The sequence below is a fragment of the Spinacia oleracea genome, chromosome 4 (assembly GCF_020520425.1).
Source record: "Spinacia oleracea cultivar Varoflay chromosome 4, BTI_SOV_V1, whole genome shotgun sequence".
NCBI classification, from domain to species: domain Eukaryota; kingdom Viridiplantae; phylum Streptophyta; class Magnoliopsida; order Caryophyllales; family Amaranthaceae; genus Spinacia; species Spinacia oleracea.
Window position 1 is genome coordinate 148,002,146 of NC_079490.1, and position 21,161 is coordinate 148,023,306.

At 37.4% G+C, this 21,161-nt stretch overlaps 2 protein-coding genes across 2 annotated transcripts; both read left to right on the plus strand.

The window, feature by feature from the left end:
- Positions 1-7,586: 7,586 nt before the first annotated feature.
- Positions 7,587-8,934, plus strand: LOC110797411 (DNA repair protein XRCC3 homolog). The gene has a single exon (XM_022002527.2). It carries the CDS (start codon positions 7,750-7,752, stop codon positions 8,692-8,694), a length of 945 nt encoding a protein of 314 aa, XP_021858219.2. The 5' UTR covers positions 7,587-7,749; the 3' UTR covers positions 8,695-8,934.
- Positions 8,935-10,020: 1,086 nt separating this feature from the next.
- LOC110797417 (choline transporter protein 1) lies at positions 10,021-20,795 on the plus strand. Its single transcript, XM_022002533.2, has 11 exons — positions 10,021-10,401; positions 12,074-12,243; positions 14,002-14,360; positions 14,525-14,670; positions 15,306-15,489; positions 15,654-15,727; positions 16,024-16,137; positions 17,501-17,857; positions 18,535-18,795; positions 19,949-20,176; positions 20,367-20,795. The coding sequence occupies exons 2-11, from the start codon at positions 12,092-12,094 to the stop codon at positions 20,550-20,552; spliced, it is 2,061 nt and encodes a 686-aa protein (XP_021858225.1). The 5' UTR covers positions 10,021-10,401; positions 12,074-12,091; the 3' UTR covers positions 20,553-20,795.
- The last annotated feature ends 366 nt before the right edge of the window (positions 20,796-21,161 follow it).

Here is a 21,161-nt window from a genome sequence, read left to right on the forward strand (position 1 = left end):
GCTTATTATAAAGACCTCTTGATCGACATGTTTATTTCGTGATTGAGCGAAAATTGTTTCTTGCTATTGTCATCTTACCCCATGTTGCATCATATATTTATATTCTACAAGGTATGCGGCGACGACTAGCTTGATTGAGAACAGTTTGTGGCTAAGCTTGGTTGTTTCAATTGTGGATCATGATGTTTTGTGGTTCTATTTGTATCCGAGCTAAATTTCTGTCTTAGTAACTTTGTTTAATTGTTTGCCCGAGAGTTGAGTAGGTTTGTTCAGGTTCATTGAAAGTCATGTGCGTCTCATTTCTCTGTCTTTGGTTTAGTGTTGCTTGGGGACAAGCAACAGTCTAGCTTGGGGGAATTTGATGAATCATATTTATATAGGGTATTTTAGGCGCATTTAGGTTGCATTTATAAGAATTCGTATCACTTTAGTTGCATTTAGAGTCGCATTTGCATAAGTTGTCGTTATCGTACTCTGTTACGCCCCGTTTGTGTTTTCTTTAATATTTCAGGTGATTTTATGATCATTTGGATGCTTTCGGAGTTTCCAAAGTTGATTTGGATGATGAACGGATGGGATGTTGACTTGACGATCATTACATGTCTCTAGGAATAATTTTGAGTCAACAACAAAGCTAAACATATTTTTCTAAGCATAAAAACGGACAAGAGTTCACTCTTTTGATGATATCTCAAGTTCTACATATCGGAATGAGACGATTTTGATTGGGATAGAAAGTAGACTTAAAGAGCTTTCCAACGATAGGTCACACGTCCCTAGGGGCATTGTAGAACGAGTTTATGACATAAACAAATGTGACGCGACTGTGAGATGCGCTCACAGCCTACAACGCTGCGCCCTCATCTCACAACGCTGCGCCCACAGTGTAACACCCTAATAATTCCTTGCTTTTATAAAACCATTTTCCAACTTAAAATAAAGGAATTACTAAAGTATTACCGCCACCGTGATAACGGTTAAGGCTATTACCAGAATTACGCAGCGGAATTAAATGTCAACTAACTTTTAAAAAACATAGTTAATGAAATATTGAGGCCTCCTACAATTTGGAACCATAATGGCCCAAAACCCAAAGTATAAATAATTCAAACGTTTCAAACATAATTAAAGTAAAGTTAAATAGTTCAAAATACGAGAACATGCAACTCTCTCGATCATCCCAAGCCACATGATTCCGATCTACCAACCTGCTATTTTATTCTACTCCCCATCAATGCAAGTGCAAATGATAGATCATCATAGGGTCATTAAGGCAAAGGTCATGACCAGAACACACAAAGCACGTAGTCAGCAAAAGCTGAGTACTTACAAGCATAGGGTGAATGAAACTAAAACATGCATCACTCACTAAGTGCTAATCAACATGCAAAAGCCATATAATAATAATAATTAACAATCAATCATGAATACAAGACTCGACTCTTGACTCGACTCTTGACTCACAATTTAATTAGAATAAGCTTCGAACGGGCCAAAAGAATATCCACAAAGGGAAAAGGTGATGGGAGCCAACCATACACCAAATATAATAATAATAAAATCGGGCCATACTGAGTGTCGGGCCATACCGACAGAATTCCTGCGCATAATATAAATGAAACAACGTCTTGTATCATTTGTAGGAGTACGAGCTTTCCGGCAAGACTCCCCCCATTGTTCATACTCAAGGTATATACGTTCCAAGAGTTTTGAAGCTTGTTCTGGTTGCACTTTACGTTTATTAATATTTTATTAAAGGTGAACTCAAGACTCAACAATGTACATTCATTCAATTAATAAACAACAACCAAAACAATCTTATTTTAATGCTTTAAGACTTGTGATCAACCAAGCAAGACACTTGTGATATTACTACCATGTTCCTCCTCACCAAAGTGAGACTCCACATCATGCACATTAACATGAGGGTTGTGCCCTTGCACGACAAATCCTAATTCATTTCATACATAATATTCCCAACTGAACCCTACATGTGCGGTGGCTTACGTGAGCTAACCCTTCACATGTGGTAATATAAATAGTACAACGAAGTACGAATAATTGGCTCAAAGTATGCTAGACATCCCGTACAATAGCATACAAATAAATAATCCATCCCTTGCATGTGAAATAAACCATACATGCATAAATATTGAACAACATGATTGACAATGAAATCCATACTCATAATAATTTCAACATGCTTGTTCAACAACTAATCCAATAAATCCAACATCACAAATCACATGCTCGTTCACCAAAATAAACATGATTCCACATAATGTAATTCACATCGTCAACAATCATGTAATGTCATTGACAAAAGGTGTGGTCGCCCTAGACTTGTACGTACCTTGAATACCTAAGCGTAGGGGCCACTTTGCAATAACGAGCACTCAACTAGAAATCACCTTTTTATAAAATTTAAAACCTCCTTTAGACTTTAGAATTCAATCGTTTTTCAATAATAAAATCGTCTCAATTTGCAAAATCAATCCCTAGTACGAAAACATGCCTTTTCCGCCTTTAAAATCAATAAAAATCAACACTTTAAACCTTTATTCAAATCTGAAAATATAATTGATTATCATAATTAAAATCATCACCTAATTATGCTAATCAATTGACTCATTAGGTCTAGGTTAAAACCCTAACTTGAAAATCCCAATAACCCTAGTTTATTATCATAAAAATCAACGCTTTATTCAATAAACAAATCTGAAAATTCATCCTTTAATAATTAAAACAAACCTAATGAATCACAACACACAAATCCTCAAACCACGGTATTCATAACCGGTTCCAAGCATTTAATTACTCAAAACAATATTAATATAATAATTTAAAATACGGAATTTAAATAGAATAGGTAAGGAAGAAGAGAATTATACCAATCCGGCCTATAGCACGGAACAACCACGAATTAAAGTGATTGGGCGAAAAAGGAATTGAATTACGAGCACGAACAACACACACACGCACGCGTGTGTGCGCGCAGGGACGAAGGGACGCAGCAGCGCTTGCGCGCGGGACAGGGCACACGGCACGCTGGGGCGCGCGCACGAGAGAAGGGCGAGAGAGCAGGGCACAGCGCGCGTTGGCGCGAGAGAGCGAGCGAGGGAGTGCGGGCGCTAGCGCGCGAGGGGCGAGAGAGGGAGTGTGGGCGTGGCTGGCGCAAGCAACGCACACAGCAACAACTATAACGGCACAGCAGCAGTGCAAGGGGCGCGGTGGCTGGGCTCGAGCAAGAGAGTGGGCGAGAACGTGGGGCGAGCAACAAGGGCACGAGCAGCACACGAGGCACGACAGTGCTCGTGTTGTGCGTGCGGGTGAACCGGACCAAAGAGGAGAGAGAAAGAGGAGTGTTGGGCAAGAAAGAGAGAAAAGGGTTTATGACAAAATAGGGGGTCATTTAATGATGAGGGGAGTCCTATTTATAGGCTCCTTATTGTTAATGGGCTAGGCTTAGGAAATTAGAATTGGGCTTAGGGAATTAAATGATTGGGCTAGCTTAGGACTTGAATTAAATTCTTTTGATTGGGCTCGTTTAATAAAACGAATTGGACTTTTCATTTAAAACCCGAAGCCTTTAAAAATCATTTGCAACCCATTTAATTTCCCGACTCAAGAATTAAATTCGTTTCGTAATTAATTAAAATAATAAATATTCTAATTAATTAAAATACATTAAGTGCAATGCATTTAAATATTATTTAAATGATAATAAATCGTAAAATGCTTTATAAATATAATAAAATATACTTATAAATATTATAAAAATACGAGGTATTACACACAGCCCCTAGCCGCGAGGTACCTGATCGCGCCGCGCCCACATCACTCCCTCGCTAGCATTGCCAAGCGCCTGACCTTCCCACAGCACATTGATGCGCCCACAGCGCACACCTTTCCCTCGCTGCGCCCACAGCAAGGCCACAACGCACTCACGCCTACATTACTTAGGACTTGGTGCGTGGCCTCGTGCTACATACGTTATCGTCGTCGTTCATCGGCCAATCATTGACGACTTCTACTTTATTTTCTTATTTTCTTATATTTACTTTTTATTTTAGAAAATAGAAAACTATAAAGACTTGAAGGGAATTATTTTTCCCTTATGCTTTTTATTTTCCTTTACGTTTTCAATTCCCTTATAACTCCTCTTTCACGTTCTTTTTCTCTTCTCCTTCATGAACCCTAGATTTTCTTCAAACTCCATTAATGTAACTCTTTGAGGTATTATCGAATTTTCTCTTTATTTTATTTATTGCTTTTAATTATGTTTTCATTCTTAGATTTGGTTTTCATTGTTCGTTTCATGATTGAGTAGTTCGCTTTCTAGGGTTTGGGAATCCATGCATGTTTATATTATGAATCCTTATTATTATTGTTGATGGTTTGATTATTCATTGATATTTCTAGTTGATTAGGTTTATATTGTTAATCTTTGCAATCTGATCAATTGTTTGATTAAATCATGCTAATAGGATTTAGAATCGAAAGATCGAATTTTAGAGGCTTACCTACAACTAGCAATTCTGATTATGTTAGCGATCGTACTGCATATGTTGAATAGAGAGTGTTAAGACCCGACCGTAGGATTAACTTGTGCTCTAGATAATTTGGAAATTTGAGTTGTTGATGATGTTTTGATTGATTCTGAACTATGAACATGGTGAACCGTTGCTCTAGATCTTTTAGTTTATTTTTCCATTTATTTTAGTTTAAACATTGAATCTTAAATTTCGTGACATTGTTAGTTTCGCCATACCTTGAAAGCTAGATTTAAATAGCCATCTCTCTGTGGATTCGACCCTGCTTACCCTACTACATTGTTAGGAGGTTTCGTTAGGATTTTATTTTTGACGGGTGTACGACAACCTATCAAGTATTTAATGAATAATATATTCACTTAAATACTTGATCCGTTCACGTACTGTTTGTGTGACCCTACGGGTTCAGTCAAGAGTAAGCTGTGGATTAATATTATTAATTCCACTTGAACTGAAGAGGCCTCTATTTAGGCATTCAACTCACTTGATCTCACTGAATTTATTAACTTATTTAATTAATTAATACTGAACCGCATTTATTAGACTTAACATTGAATGCATATTTGGACCAAGGGCATTATTTCCTTCAGTTGTCTCTGAGAAGATCTGAAACCCTAGGACGAGCATTGAGAAGCTGGTCAACCGTGAACTGAGAAAGCATTACTTATGAATTTGATAACATTACTTATGGCAACAAAAAAAATATAGGCTATCATTCCACATGAAGGAAAAGTAAATAGCCAGATTGCATCAGGGTAGTAGTAGAATTAGGGGTGGAATAGAGAGGGGGGAAGAGCCGGTAACAAAATGAAAAAGTGAGGAGAGAGAAAGAAGCAAGGAGATGAAAGAAGACCGAATGAGGCGGGCAACAAAAGAAGCAGGTGGGAAAACAAAAGATAAGGGCAAATCAGATATTTAACTATAGATAATGAAAAGACAAAAAAAACATGAAAACATTTGAGGGAAAATCAGACAATCCACTGTTACAGGAATATTAACCAAAGTTTGTTGCTTTATATGTGTTAGGAGGGCAAATCAAACAATCATTGTTACAGGAATAGTAACCAAAGTTTGTGGCTTTATGTGTGTTAGGATTTGTAAAATATGAACTTGAAGTATGTAGTTCGAAGTACTATTGTTGATAAGGACTTGACTTTCACATCACGATCTTAAAATTATTGAATAAATCCTTGTTAGTTGATTCCTAGGAGTTTGACTTGTATAGCTGAATCACTTTAACTAGACCTGATCAAATATAACCTGGCCGCTGGCCTAACCCGAAAAGGTGTGGGTTTGGGCACCCTAAATATGCATTTTTAGAACAGAGACCGGCACTTGCCCGAAAAAGCCTGTTTCGGCTTGAAAAGCACGCACCAAATTTATGGGGTTGAGCATGATTTTTTGTGTTAAAGTCCGATCCAACCCGAGTTTTGATCACCTCTAAGTTTAACTAGGAAATATTATGGACTTGCACCCCAAAAATTTAAATTAGTGAAGAGTTATAACAAACCAACATTTTACTACGTCAACAAGAAAACAAAGTCGCTGTTTAATTTTAATACGAAGTATTTTTATTTTGTAATATCGTTCTACGTGCATTAACTTTTAACTCCTTAACGTAAAGTATTTTTTGTGGGGGGCAAATTTATTTAGGCCATTTACTTATTAATTTTTTTTAACGGATATTTCATGAAATACCCCCGAGTTTTAGCATAATTCACCAAACGCCCATCAAGTTTAAGAAATACATAAAATACCCCTCACAAATGACTTCATACCCCCAAATACCCTTAATGACGTCATCAACCCCATAATCAACCTATTAACGTCTAATTAACCCACTAATCGCTAATTAACCCCATAATTAACCCACCTACTAACCCACCCATTTCTTTTTCTTTTTTCTTTTTTCTCTCCCCCTTCTTTCTTCCATTAACCCACCTCAACTGGCAGCCATGAGCCACCGGAATCTCTCCTCCTCCATTGTCTTCTCGTTGCCGTAATCCCCGCTGAACCAGATCCCCGTCGTCGTCGTTGAGCCAACCTACCGCAGCACCACCAATAGTGGAGGAACAACGTTGACTTGCTTTACGAGAACACCCATCGCAGTTCAACAATGGAGGCAAAGCAACCTCCACCACGACACCACCATTAAAGCTAGATTTCTCACTCCTCCATCTTTTTAATTTTGACTGCAAGTGGTGTTCTCAGCGCTTTCTCGGAGAGTGGTGTTCTCGGCGGGGGTAAGTCTTGGCGAGCGCCGGCGGTTGAGCGTGGTCGGATTATCAAATTGATTTCAGATTGAAAAATCAGGAATGCTTGAATTGATGTTATTTCTTCAATTCAAGCATTCCTGATTTTTACTTCAAAAAATCAAGCATTCCTGAGTTTTATTCAAGCATTGATTCAAACAGAAATTCGAAGAAGCGGCATCAAAGAATGCTCCAACACCCAACGATTTGCTTCGAAAAATCAGAGGCAAATTCGATTTTTACTCAGCCCCTTGCTTTCCATTTTCCCTAAATTGATGAACTAGCAATTCAATTCAATTTAATATGTAATTGGTAATTAATTAAAATTTCAATTTGGGGGTTTTCTGTAGGTGGCTGTGGCGGTGTGTGGGGTGGTGAGGAAGAGAAGGGGTGTGGCGGTGGCGGTGGCGGTGGCGGTGGCGGTGTGTGGTGTGTGGTGGTGGTGAGGAAGAGAAGGGGTGAGGAGGAAAGGAAGAGAGAAGAAGAGGAAGGAAAAATGGATGGATTAATGGGTGGGTTGATCGATTAGGGGGTTAATTAGGGGTTAGTCGGTTCATTAGGTGTTAATCGGATTAATTAAGGTTGCTGACGTCATTAAGGGATATTTGGGGTATTAAGTCATTTGTGAGGGGTATTTTATGTATTTCTGAAAATTGATGGGCGTTTGGTGAATTACGCTAAAACTCGGGGGTATTTCATGAAATATCCGTTTTTTTAAATGTATTTCTTTTGAGGGCAAACTTCAAATTGTTCGGTTAATTTTCACAAAGAAAAAGGGAAAAAAACTTTGAATTTCTAAAATCAAAATTAAAGAATTTGAATCTCTCTCCAAAAGAGTTCCCGCCATCTTCTCCTCTCACCTTCCTCTTAAACATCAAACATGGTAAGTTCATCAGATTCTGCAAATTGATTACACTTCTCTCTTTCTCTCTCTCTCATTTCCAATGAAACCCTCCACCCTCCTTGACGCCCACAACCAGACAATCACCACCCAAAAGCTAACTCTCTCTTGTCCGATCCTCGACCGCTTCCTCTCCGGTGGCATTCCTTGCAAATCCATCACCGAAATCGTTGCCGAAAGCGGTTCCGGTAAAACCCAGCTCTGTCTTCAACTCCTCCTCTCTGCTCAACTCCCTGCCTCGCTCGGTGGCTTTTCCGCCTCCTCTCTCTACCTCTACACCGAATTCCCCTTCCCCGATCGCCGGCTCCGACAACTTTCACACTCCTTCGCCGATTCCTACAATACCCATATAGGTTCTCTATCGTATGATCCCTTGGACAAGGTTTTAGTCCAGGCTGTTCATGATGCACACCACCTGTTCGACGTTTTGCTCAAGTTAGATTCTTTTCTTGTCCGAAGGAACTCGACCCAATGGCCAATTAAACTGATTGTTATTGATTCGATTGCCGCCATTTTCCGGTCGGATTTCGATAACACCCCTTCTGATCTTAAGAGGAGGTTATCGTTCTTCTTCAAGATTTCAGGGAAGTTGAGAGCGCTGGCTGAGAAGTTTGGATTGGCAGTGGTGATAAGCAATCAAGTGGTTGATTTTGTGGGGAATAATGATGGGATTAATGGGTTAAGGATAGGGAATTTGCCATGTTTGTATACTTCAGGGAGGCGGGTTTGTGCGGCTTTGGGTTTATCATGGGCTAATTGTGTTAATACAAGGCTATTTATATCGAAAAGCGAGGAGGTTATTGGAGAGGGGAGTGGGTTTGTTGAGGAAGATGGGAAGTTCTCAGTGGGTATGCGTACTAGAAGACACATTCATGTTGTTTTTGCGCCTCATTTGCCACCTTCTTCTTGTGAATTTACAATCCTGAGGGAAGGGGTTTCCGGTCTGGAAAGTAGAGATCATCTTGTTGCAAATAGTAGTCGTCAATAATAATGTTGATTTAGTTGTGTTTTTAGAATTTAATGGTGTAAATACTAAATAGTGGGATGTAATTCTGAAACGTTGGCGTGTTGGATAATCTTGAGTCTTTACAGAATTACAGATAGTTTAAGGAGAAATTTCTGGGCTGCTATCATATCACCACATTTTTGGTTCATAATCTTATTGTACCTGTAAGATGTTTCCTGAGTCCAGAGATGAGCAATCTATCTATATAGTGCTTTTGTTGCACCAGTTGTTGACTTGATTATGTCATGTCCTAGATGCTTATCATAGACAACTAGAAAGAGATGGAGATGGAAAAGGGTTTTAAGAGATTGCAGAATGTATCTAATGATGGATAATAGCAATCTATATACAAATTGTAACATTTATAGTGATAATCTCTGTAAGACTAGACTAAAATTGGAGCTGTCATTTCTTTTGAATCAATCTCCCTCAACCGCCCTTAACTGTAGCTGTGATGGAGTGCACTATTCTGATTTTCCACAAGCCAATTCAAACTGCAAATCAATGTGTTTTTAAGTTTTGATTGTGTTGACTGTTGAGTTGATTAGAGAGAAAGATGACAATACGCAAAGTATTTTCCTTATTTGAATATGTTACGGAGTACTCCGTATTACATTAGCGCTGGATTTTATATTTATCTGAAAGGGAATTTGTAGTACTCCATACGAGGTAAATAAGGATTATATTAATTGCACAAAAACTAGTTACAACCATGCTATCAGTTCAACAAACTGAAGTCAACACAAGAAAGGCTAAGAACACATAGCTAAAAAACCCAAACTAAGCTAGCAAGCCTAGGAATAAACAATTAAAAATTGTGGAACCAAACAAGATCCCTAAAACTGGTTACATATAACTTTTTCCCTATACATATGTTAAAGAAAAACTAAAAAAATCATTAAATGAGGGAATAACTTGTATTCAACATTTGTGACATTCACATTTTATTTCTCAACATATTGTACTTATTTTTGCTCGTCATCTTTGATCTGATAAGAACAAATACTCAACCAATAAATATAACTCCACTACTCCAGTACAATTTTTTTTTTTTAAAAAAAAACAGATCTGTTGAAATATAACCAATCAACTGAATTAAAAAAAAGTGAAAATGTCCAAATCTGCCCATCTCTCGCCTGTCAAAGCTGACTGTGGTCTTTCTTGGTTTTCTCAACATTTACCATTTTCTTATTCCTTAAAATCTTTTGTCTCACTACCAAAACCAGAACAGAAAAAAACAACCCAAAAAAGTAACAAAATAAATTAACCAAAAAATTTACCAAAATGTGAAATCTTTTACATTAATTCAATAATTCAAGAAAAAGTGAGCACTTCACTCTTCAGTCCACACTTAGCTCAGTTGTACTGGTTTACTGTAACTCTGCTTCTTTAAGCCAAGAATCTTTTTCTCATGCTTTCCCCATTTCCTCTTCTTTCTCTCTCCTAAATCAGAGCTTTCTCCCTCTAGAAACAGAGCTTTTTCCCTTGAAAGTGAAAACCCATGTCTCAAATTCTTCACCATTAAAAAATAAAAACCCATTTCTGTAATCCCATTAAAAAGCTTAAACCCTTGTTAAGAAAACTTAAAGTTCATCTACTTCCGCCGCCACCCGCCTTCCGTCTAGTTTAGTAGACGGATTTCAGCTCCACAACTGCCGCCACCCTGTTTATACCTGGGTTTATTGAAGGGTTAGTGTTTGTTTTCCCAGTAGCTCAAAATTCGGACTTGAATTTTAGATGTTTTTATTTTTGGAGTGGAAATCAAGAATGCTGGTTGATTTTATGGACCAAATAATATGATTTTCGATATTGTTGTGTGGTTACTTCAGGTTTTGGATTTTAGTTAGATCTTGAGCTTATAATTTCCATAATTAGAAATTGAATCTTTAGCTAGCTTCCTGTGTGTTAATTTGAGATGATTATCTTGATCGGTTGTGATTATTTCCGAGGATTGCATGCAAATTGAGAGGATGAAATGCTTCAAATTTTACTTCAGAATTGCAGAAAATAGATTGTGATTTTTGTTGTTGTTACGACACATTGATTTGCATTTGTGGCCTTTTTGTGTATGTGGGTGGGATGAGGGTAATGAAGGGTATGTCAGACCTTAAGTGAAGATACAATAAGAACAAAGAGGGGAAAAGTGAGAAAGTGTGCTCTGACTTCTGAGTTCGAAGAATGGAGATCTCTTGCTCTCCGGCCCTTATTTTCAGCAGAAATGCAGAATTCTGAAAAATAGGGTTTGAAATGAAATTAGTTGCATGTTTGATTTGGTTAATTGTTTTAAGATATTAAGTACTCATGGTGATCCACAAGACCACAATGGTAAAAGATTTGATAATTTGCTAAAATAAATGTACAAACCTGTTTGGAGTAAATAAGACATTCTTTACTTTTTCTTAAGATGAGAAGATGGAATCCTAAGTGTAAGATGTTTTTATGATTAAAAAAATGGGCTGGATTTGGAATTGTCTTATGTTTGTTTCTTTGTACGATTACCGAGAAATCCTAGAGCATTGCTCGGTTTTTAAAAAGAAAATATATTAGACCCCATTATATATTAAGGTTATTTCAAAAACAATAATCAATACAATAACAACAAAGCCTTAGTCCCAAAATGATTCGGGCTCGGCAAGAAAACAATAATCAATAAATATATTAAATGTTTTCATTCGAAATCATATATTTTTATAAATAATTAGTGAGCGCTAAACGCCTTCCCAACATACTTAAAACCGCCCCATTATTTTACATTAACACCCTTATCCCAACTTTCACCTATCCCATTATTGGAAAAAAGACCTCCACCGGTGCTTCACCAGCCAACCACCACCAATTGCCACACATTTGTCCGGAGAAAAGACCTCCACAGGGTTTTTTTTTTCCGTAAAAAAGTTTCACAGACTTATGCATTTTAAGCTTGTACCATGGTACAAACTTATGAATTCACAAACTATGCTTATAATCTCAGTGCAATAATTTAATTACCTAGTGTACCTTAAATTAATGTGTCTAGGAGGGGAAATCTGATTTAGTGGACTCCTCTTTAGTATAGTATATAGATTGAAATAGTGATACTTTTTTCGCATTAGACTTAAAATCTAGTGGGTTTTTAAAGTCATGTTATTTAGGGAAGCTAAATTTTATTAATTCAAAATAATCAGATAATGGAAGCTCATGAAAGGGCAGTTGCACAAGATTTTTATCAAGTTTAAACACTTGTTCCTTTTGCACCTATCTTAAAGGCAGCCTAAATTCTGTGTATATGTATGTTAATACTTCGTATGTAGGTAGAACCTTTGACATTTGCGTTTGTACTTCAAAAGTTGATTAGCTTCTCACTTCCTCTCTTTGTCTTTAGGAGCTTTCTCTCTTCACAATGTATCCATCAAGTGATGGCGGTCAACTGGGTGGCGTCATACAGAAAAACAGGAAATGTAGAGATGTAGTGTTCCTTGTCATCTTCGCAGCTTTCTTGGTGGCCATGATTGTAAACTCAAGTTTTGGGTTCAACAAAGGAAACCCAAAGAGGTAAACCAAATAAAATCATAACCGTTCTCATTTTTCTTCTTCCATTACTGGGTTACTTTCCCCTACTTTATTTAGAAAAGCATGCGATGTGACCCTTTTATGCTAAGTTCTTGATTTTGGTGAAATTCTTAAGATCTCAATTCTCAACTGTTTTGCTACAATTTGAGTATGAAACTTCGGTGAGCAATTATAAAAATTTGTGACCTTGGCTTGAACGGGCCACTGACCATGATATTTTCCTTTCCTCTCGGATATATTAAAGAGCATTTCTTTGGCTGGTTTTCTAATTATAATATGCTGCTGTGGTGTAAGTCAGTCCTTATTGCTAATATGCTACATTGCTACACAGCATGCTATTAGTCTAGCAATCAGATGCATTCTTCTAGGTAGCTAGCACTTATCAGGATGCAATGATTCATTTTTCATGTGGAAATCACCTTTCAAATTCTTCGATGTTTCCCTTTATACAAGGAAGTTGAAAATCACAATGCCCAAACCCTGGTAAATAAAATTATGGACAGAATCAAGAGTTGGACTGCTAACTTTTCAAGGAGAATTGTGATTCATTGATGCTACATTATCTTCTGTGCAAACATGTTGGAGTCAAATCTCCCTGCTGCTTAATGTGGAAGTGTTGTGTGGGATATCTTTTGGAAAATCTGTATAAACTTCCAAGAATACCTTAGGGTTGGGATAGAGTATGCTTACTCGAGAAGCTGGAGGATTGTAATTCATTTGGTACATTGAAATAGAACTGTCTTCACCGAACATGTAACGGGCTCTTGCTTTATAGGAAGGAAACCCTCTAGGTCAAGTTGACTCATAGCTAATACCTCAAGAGCAAAGATTAGAATTGTGTAAATTTTTTGGTGGTGAAAAAGATGTTTAGGTGCAAGATATGACTCTTGTGAGCAGACAAGTGGGTTGGAATGCACCAATGAAGCAGAGCAGGTTTCCTTTGAAGTTTTAGAATAAGATTGAAGGAAAAGTAAGTGGTGTGCAATCAGTGGCAACTCCAAGGAGCAAACTTAGTTTATTGCATCATTTGCACGAAATAAGAACTGAAGCTGATTGGGTATTTCCATGAAGTTTCTGGAAAACTAAGTGAAAGGTAGGTGGGAACCTCTAATAAGGAAAATATGTGAGATGAAGGCTTAGATAGTTTGGACATGTTGAGAAAAGCAACCGGATGCTTTTGAGAGTACAAAAGATGTACCCAGCAAAATGGGAAAGGTGATCATGTTGACTCACAGCTACTACCTCAGGAGTAACACTCTGTATGTCAAGCTGGTGGGGCACGGTCTAAACCTTTAGCCTTAATGCTCAACCACTATGCCACAACCTTTAAACACATATGATGGTTATGGATATCACAATTTTATATCTTTTGAATCAGAAGGGTATTGTGGAGCTGGATTTCAGTAGGTCATAAGGAAGATCATCCCCAGGTGACAATGAATGAGTCTTTTTACAATCTCGCTCAGTTACTCTTTAATCCTTAAGTCTAGAAATTTAGGCCGTATTCATCTCCTTTGTCCATAATTCCTGTGTGTATTGGCTTCTAGGACTGTATTTTGTAGTCCGTCCAACTATTTCGGAATTTCCTTCGCCCCCCTCCCTCCTATATATCTGTTAGACTGCTACTACTATCGAACGTTTACCGCCTGTAAATTGTTCATGTTCTCTATATGTATTATACTGTAACAACCTGTCAGCTGCCTTTTATTTCTTTAAGTGGTAGTTGCTTTGCTTTTCCAGGTTAGTTTATGGATTGGACTACGAGGGAAATCTTTGTGGTGACAAGGATGCCCATCGAAATCTCCGTGAATTGGAACTCAGATATTGGGTAAATCCTAACCAAGTGTATGAAAGTGGATTAAAGAACACTGTGTTCAAGCTGGCTGATGCCAGGAGCATTTGTTTGTTGGATTGCCCTATTCCAGCTGAAGATTCCCTTAACTGGGTCTGTGATTATCCTGACGGGGATATACATCTAACTCTAGATGAATGGATTGATAGGAACTATGATTATTTCGAGTTCCTTACTCCAGATATGAGAAACAGTTCGCTTCAACTTCAAGGGCCTTGTTACCCTGTCATATACCCTAGTGTTAATGGTAAGTTAAAAGTTTTTATTTTTATAGTATGACGTTCCTAGCGCTCAGTATCTTTTTAGTGTCGTATTAGTTAATATTATATATTATTTATCTGTTGAATATCTTGGCTAATGGCTATAGTTCCAGATATCTCTCTAAATTCATCACTTTTACTTTCTTTATAGTTTTCTGGAGCTGCCAGTTTATAGCTCGTCCATCGAACATGTCTTTACGGCACTGGCAGCAGATGGGAGGAGTAAACATCAACGGGGGCCTTGAAATCGACAAGTCAATTCACAAGACAATGAACTCTCGATCTGCTGTATTAAAGGTGAAGGGACCTTTCTTAATTTATAGAGATTGTTGGAACTGTGCGTGACAGTGTTCAAGTCACCTCATATTCATTGGGATTCACATCTTATATTAGAAGAACAACTTATTGGATTTGAGGATGCCATAAGGATTTATCTTCAGCGTTCATCATAATCTTTTCATCATACAAAATCTTGAAAACCATTATAAAACTTTTTGTACCTAAGGTTTTGATATTGTTTCCGTTGGATCCTCGTTCGTATATTTCATGTGAAGTGTTAAGGATTGGATTTATTATGCCAGTCAAGGTTATTATTGGAAGATGTCAAGATGGTATTAGTCTATTACCATGGACCGTGGTACAATTTAGTGACACATGACAAGTACATGAACTCTTGTTTCCATAAGAAAGTATCCTGTCTGGTGGATATATGCCAGAAAGTGACATTAACCAACTCTTGGACCATTCCACATAAATGTTTGATGAGAATACTTTGAGCTGTCTTCGTGATATTAAATTTCTTATAGTGAATGAGTGAGCAAATGTTGTTAAACGATATAATAATTTGTATGTCCTTTTGACCATTGTTGTGCTTAAATTTAAGCCATTTTTTTTTGTGTCAAACTAATTGTCGAAATGTGTGCTGTCTGCAGAGGTACATGGCTGACATTGGAAAATCGTGGTTCGTACTCCTTGTTTGTGGTGGGATCCTGCCACTTCTTTTGTCAGGGATTTGGCTGCTACTGATCCGTTATGTTGTGTCTGGGATGCCGTGGATAACAGTCTCACTTTTTAACATCCTCATAATATCAGTTACTATGCTATTTTATCTAAAAGGTTTATATCATCTATATCTCTCCTGTTCAATACTGGTCCCTTTGTCTGTTCATGTCTAAACTTGCATTGCCATTATCAATAAAGTAGGTTATAATTTTTATGAATTACTGAGGGTTTCTTGTTTATTATTACATGCATTTAATAGTACACTGTGTAATTCTCAGCTGGATGGATTGGAAATGATGCTGTTACACCTATTGTTGGCGAACATGACCCATATGTTCATGTATATGGAAGGGTAAGTTCTGTTACCAAACTCTGATTTTAGTGGAAAGGGCTACTAATACTTTGTTGAGGCAGGTTGGTTGAAAGCTCAGTTTGAGCCTAGAAATCACAGATGTGAATTTGTGCTGCAAACCACTTGGAGAGTTTGGTTAAATTGCTTTTACTGTATGATTTTCTATGATAAAGGATTTATAGAATTCTGGTAGTCGCTCTACATGTGTTGTTCCGCAACTACCATTTATTTCCTTGGTGCTGGATACAAATTAATTTCCTTATTACATCTTTTTTGTTTTTGTTTTTTTGTATCAGGAGTTAACTCATATTCGGGCGGCTGCCATTTTGATGACTGCTATTATGGGAATTGCTATCGCTGCAACAATTGCCATAGTCAGACGCATCGTTATGGCAACATCAGTCCTTAAGGCAAGTACATACCTACTTTCATATAGTAGTTGTCTTGTATGCTTGAATCCTGAAGATTTAGTTTATTGCATATTCTTGTCAGAATTGTCCAGAAATAGAAACCTCATGCATAAAATATTCTAAAAATTGCTGAGAACTAGCACTCTTTGGAGAATAGAATTTTCAGACTCCAACATATAATAAATTTTGCCATTTTCTTCTTATACTTCTAAAAAAGAATTATGAACATTTACTGAGCTACCAATTGGCTTTGACAAATGTCCATTACATCAAATCATCTCTAAGGTTTGTGTTAATGGCTACTGTGCCAACGCTCAAAGTATATAGTGTTGGCAGACTCATGATATGTCTCCAGCAATTTATTAATGATTATGCACCTTACCTTTTTTGTTATATCACCGTTGGTTTCATCGAAAAACTAAAGAAAAACTTACCGTTGGTGGTAGAACCTCTTTTTCCTGGGGCAGTGGGGGTGAATTTCAACGTAAAGGTAACTTCCGAATTTGCAAGAAGCGCTTCAGTATCAGAAATCTTCATAAAGTTCCTGAGGGTATTCATAGTGGTGTGTTATATATCATTAGAAATTACTATCTAAGTGAGTGGGCGCCTGGGCGGGAAGGATAAGTTCGGTGTGAAGGAGACTTGTGCAATAAGCGCTTCAGTATGAGACATCCTCATCAAGTTTCCGAGGGTAGTGCTTTGATGCTAGGTGTTAGGATATTCATAGTGATGTGTTATGTTAAAACTAGTGCTTTGATGCTAGCCTTAGGAATTTCAGTCTAAGGTCCTGTTCTCTTCCCATTAAAAAAATAGTATTCAAATATAAATTAAGTTCAGTAAAAACATTTTAGTTCAGCAAAAATAAGTTAAGTTCAGTAAAATTCAGTTTATATCCGCACAAATCAGTAACTTCAATCAACAAATACAATAGCAAATCAGTAAAAATAATTTAAGCCCATCAAAATTAGGTGAATAAAACATAGAGAGAGTCAACTTTACAAGACCGTAGGAGGTTCCACCTTAAAAGTTAAAACCATATGGTGATATGGCAATAAGAGGAATAGCCCCTTAGCCTTATACAGTGATTATCTCTCCCCTCTTTTATCAATGTGGGACTCTCACACGTGATGTTTCATGGGTCAAATCTTAACACATACATTGCTTCTATTGCCAAATATTACTTCTCTCGAATTAGCCGTCTTGAGTTGGTGTGCATGTATGAAAACTTTAACGGAAAAACCGAAGAATGCTTGATTTAGTTACTTTTGTTTTTTGTATTACCTAGGCTAAGACAACCATTAACACTAAAGGTGGTGCCTTTAGCTGCTCTTTTCTGATGACATGTTGTTTCAATATGTTCCAGGTTGCTGCAAAGGTTATAAGGGAAGTTCGATTTCTTATGATCTTTCCAGTCATTCCTTATGCCATACTTGGCATCTTCTACATGATATGGGTGTCTGCTGCATTGCATATATTCAGTTCTGGTGAGGTTCGACAGAATAGCTGTGAATCAAACTGTTGCGCTTACAACCTTGGGTCAGGGCGTGTCAGCTGTGAACGTTGTTGTGGTTACAGCATTCATTATACTCCTCACATAGGAATCTCTATCCTCTTTCACTTGTTTGGTGGTTATTGGACAACACATTTCTTCTTAGCATGTTCATCCACTGTCATTGCGGGGTCTGTTGCTTCTTATTATTGGGCTCGTGGTGATACACCGGTAAGTGAAATTTCAAAATAATTAATTCTCATCGACAAGTTGGTAAATGGTACTTACATATGTACTTCAAAACTGCGGTATTGTGATTCTTCAAACATATGAGAACCCGAATACATTTCTTTGTCTGCCGATATATATCGTGGATCATGTATTAAAGAAGGAATTTTTTGGTCCATGTTCTTTGCAATATTAGAGCACATCCTATTTACTCATACTCCCCCCCCCCCCCCCCCCCTTTTTTTGGTACTTTTACTTATTTTATGTAAATTTGGGTTTAATTTGCAAGGACCTCGTGTTGTATTCCCTCCGTGCCTAAAAGATTGCTCCATAGACCAAGCTTCACTTTATTAATATTTGGGTGTAACATATGCGCATGGGTTGGTAAAGTGGACCCTTGATGGGAGAGATAGAGAGAGAGCAAGAGAGAAAATTTACTAAATAAGATACGGGGCAAACAAATAGTTAGGGAGGGAGGGAGGGAGTACTAATTACTTTGGGGGGGGGGGGGGGGAGGAGGAAAGCACAAGCGTTGAGTTGATGCATATTTTGGTGTTATTTAGCTAGCATGAGCAGGACTCACATCATATGGCATGTTTGTGGGGGGTATGTATGTGTTCTTAAGATGTATTTGTAGTTTTTATTTAGATTGACTCACTTTTGTTGTTTGCATTTTGCAGGCAAGAATCCCATTTCTACCTGTTTTTGCCTCAATGAAAAGGCTAGTCCGATACAGCCTGGGTTCTGTTGCCATTGGCTCCCTGGTTCTATCTTTTGTGGAGTCAATCCGCTTCTTACTTGAGTCAATTCGGCGCAAGCTTAAAGTATCCTATACTGCCCCAGATAATTGGTTTGGGAAAATGGTCCACAATTCTTCTAAATTATGCTTGAAGTGCGTTGAGTGGACCATTAAATCTGTGAATCGTAATGCCTATATAATGGTAAGCGGGAATTTTTATTTATTTATTTGTTTCTAATTTTCGACCGAGCTGTTTAGTTCCTGATCCCTCCTTAGCCTAGAAAGATCACTGATAGGGTTCAAGATAAGTTATCCAATCCACTGGGTTTTGTAGTACAATGAGCTAAATAAACAGATTCATTAAACTGTCTGCACTGCTTCATTGTGAAGTAGCAAAAGGTTGTTGCTTAAAGCTCAAGAATAAATAAGAAATAACGACGGTTGGACCCACTACAGTGCCTAGGGTGGGAAGGCTGGGAACCACTTTAGTGGGATTGGGCCTTGGGGGTAAAGTTAATCGTGTTATCTTGATTACACATGTAAAGGAAGGGTCAGTATGAAGGCCTGAAACTGCTGCCATTCACTGGGAGCCTTTTGTTATGCCTTTACTTCATTTGGCAGAATTAAGCAAGATTCATCCCATTTGGGTTGGTCTTAAACTTGCATCACTATTTTGAGTTTTCAGTTCTTTTGAAATCAAAGTCAACTTTATGCCAACTGTTCTCAATTACAAGCATGGTTTGCATGAGTTATATTTAAATTCATGATATATATAAAGGATATTATATTAATCTAACTTTTGAAATCTGAAAACCAAAAACTGAATGAATGACGTTTTCACTGTGTTCTAGCTACGGAGTACCATATGCATTTCTAAATGAATTTACCAACTCTAGTATCCAAGTCATCATTTGACCATGTTCTTGTGATACTTGATCAACCTCTAGAAGCAGGAAGCATGTTCATCCATAAATCCATTGTCAATTGTCCTGCAAAGTTATGTTCACTTGTTGCGAAGCGATTCTCTCAGTCTAAAGCTCTAAATATTTTAACTCTTGATACCATCTAATGCCTCATTAGTTATGAAATACTTCGTATGTTAAACACATTGTTCGAGCTACTCACTGTTAGCAGATTCTATACATCTTTATCTTACTTTTGGTAAATTAGTAGCTTGTGTCTATTGTTCAAGGATGTGGCAAGATGCCCATATATATCTTAAGAGAAATTTAATGGTCAAAGTTAAACTACGAAAAGTATGGGAATTTATGTCATAAAACTGAGGGAGTAAGGTAGTTACTGAGACCTGTGTTATTTTAACCTTGTTGCTTACATTTAGCAATTGTGGTATGCAGATTGCAATAACAGGAAAAAGCTTCTTCAAGTCATCGGCTATTGCAACAGACTTGATTATGAACAACATTCTAAGAATAGGGAAGGTTAATGTTGTCGGAGATGTAATTCTGTCTCTTGGAAAATTATGTGTTAGCTTGTCAAGCGCCTTGTTTGCAATCCTCATGTTGGATACTTACGGTTACAAGTCTGCCCACAAGAAGATTTCTTCTCCTCTCTTCCCAGTGCTGGTATGGTCTTTTCTCATTGTTCCATGTTCCCTCTCAACTATATCACGTATGTAGCAGCATTTTGTGTCCTTGATCCTTCTTAATAGCCTATTATTTTTTTATTGGTTTCTACAAGAAAAGAAAAGATAACGACGACTCATAATAAGTTGTTGCCTATGATTATTTGTTTATTTTCCCATATTTTTTGCAGGCATGTTGGGTCCTTGGTTATGTTGTTGCCACATTGTTCTTTGGGGTGGTGGAGATGTCCATCGATAGTATTATTCTATCATTTTGTCAGGATGCCGAGGAACACCAAGGAACTGCTCAGTATGCATCTCCCCTTCTCCTTGAGACTCTTACTGAACAAAACGAGACCCAAAGACTCACAAATTGAATCACGCTCAAGAATTTTGAAGCCATGAAGCTTATTTTGTACTAGTTGTAAATATTATTAGAATTTCTTTTTCTTTTACCCTCCTAGCATTTATCCATAACATGTTTGTTAGAACATGTTAACTTTTTCCATTGATATGCTTATGCTACAAGTAAATTGTAATTTCTTAGTCCAGCCAGTAACAGGAAGACGGTTAAATTCAATTATGAAATATAGTTTCTGAGAAAGGAAAAATATTGTTTATGGTTGTTTTATGAATGGTTACCCCCTCATCATTTTTGGAAGGAGTCAAAAATAAACATCGATGAATTTCTGAGGAGCTTGCTCTTGCACTTGCACTTGCACTTGCACTGTTGTCTTCTGGGCATCTGCTGGTTGTGTTGTACTGTTGTGGATCAGCTCGGGACACTGTTAATCTGTTATACAGCTGAAGAGCAAAAAGAAGACTATAACATCACTTAACTTATTGCACCTCATCTTCTTCACTTCTTGTGTAGTACAGGAAGAACAGTAATTAGAAATTTTGGAATTAGTTGATGGTCAGTTTTTAATTTTTTTTCTTAAGAGAGACGAAAATAACACAGTATAAATATACTTCCAATATCATCA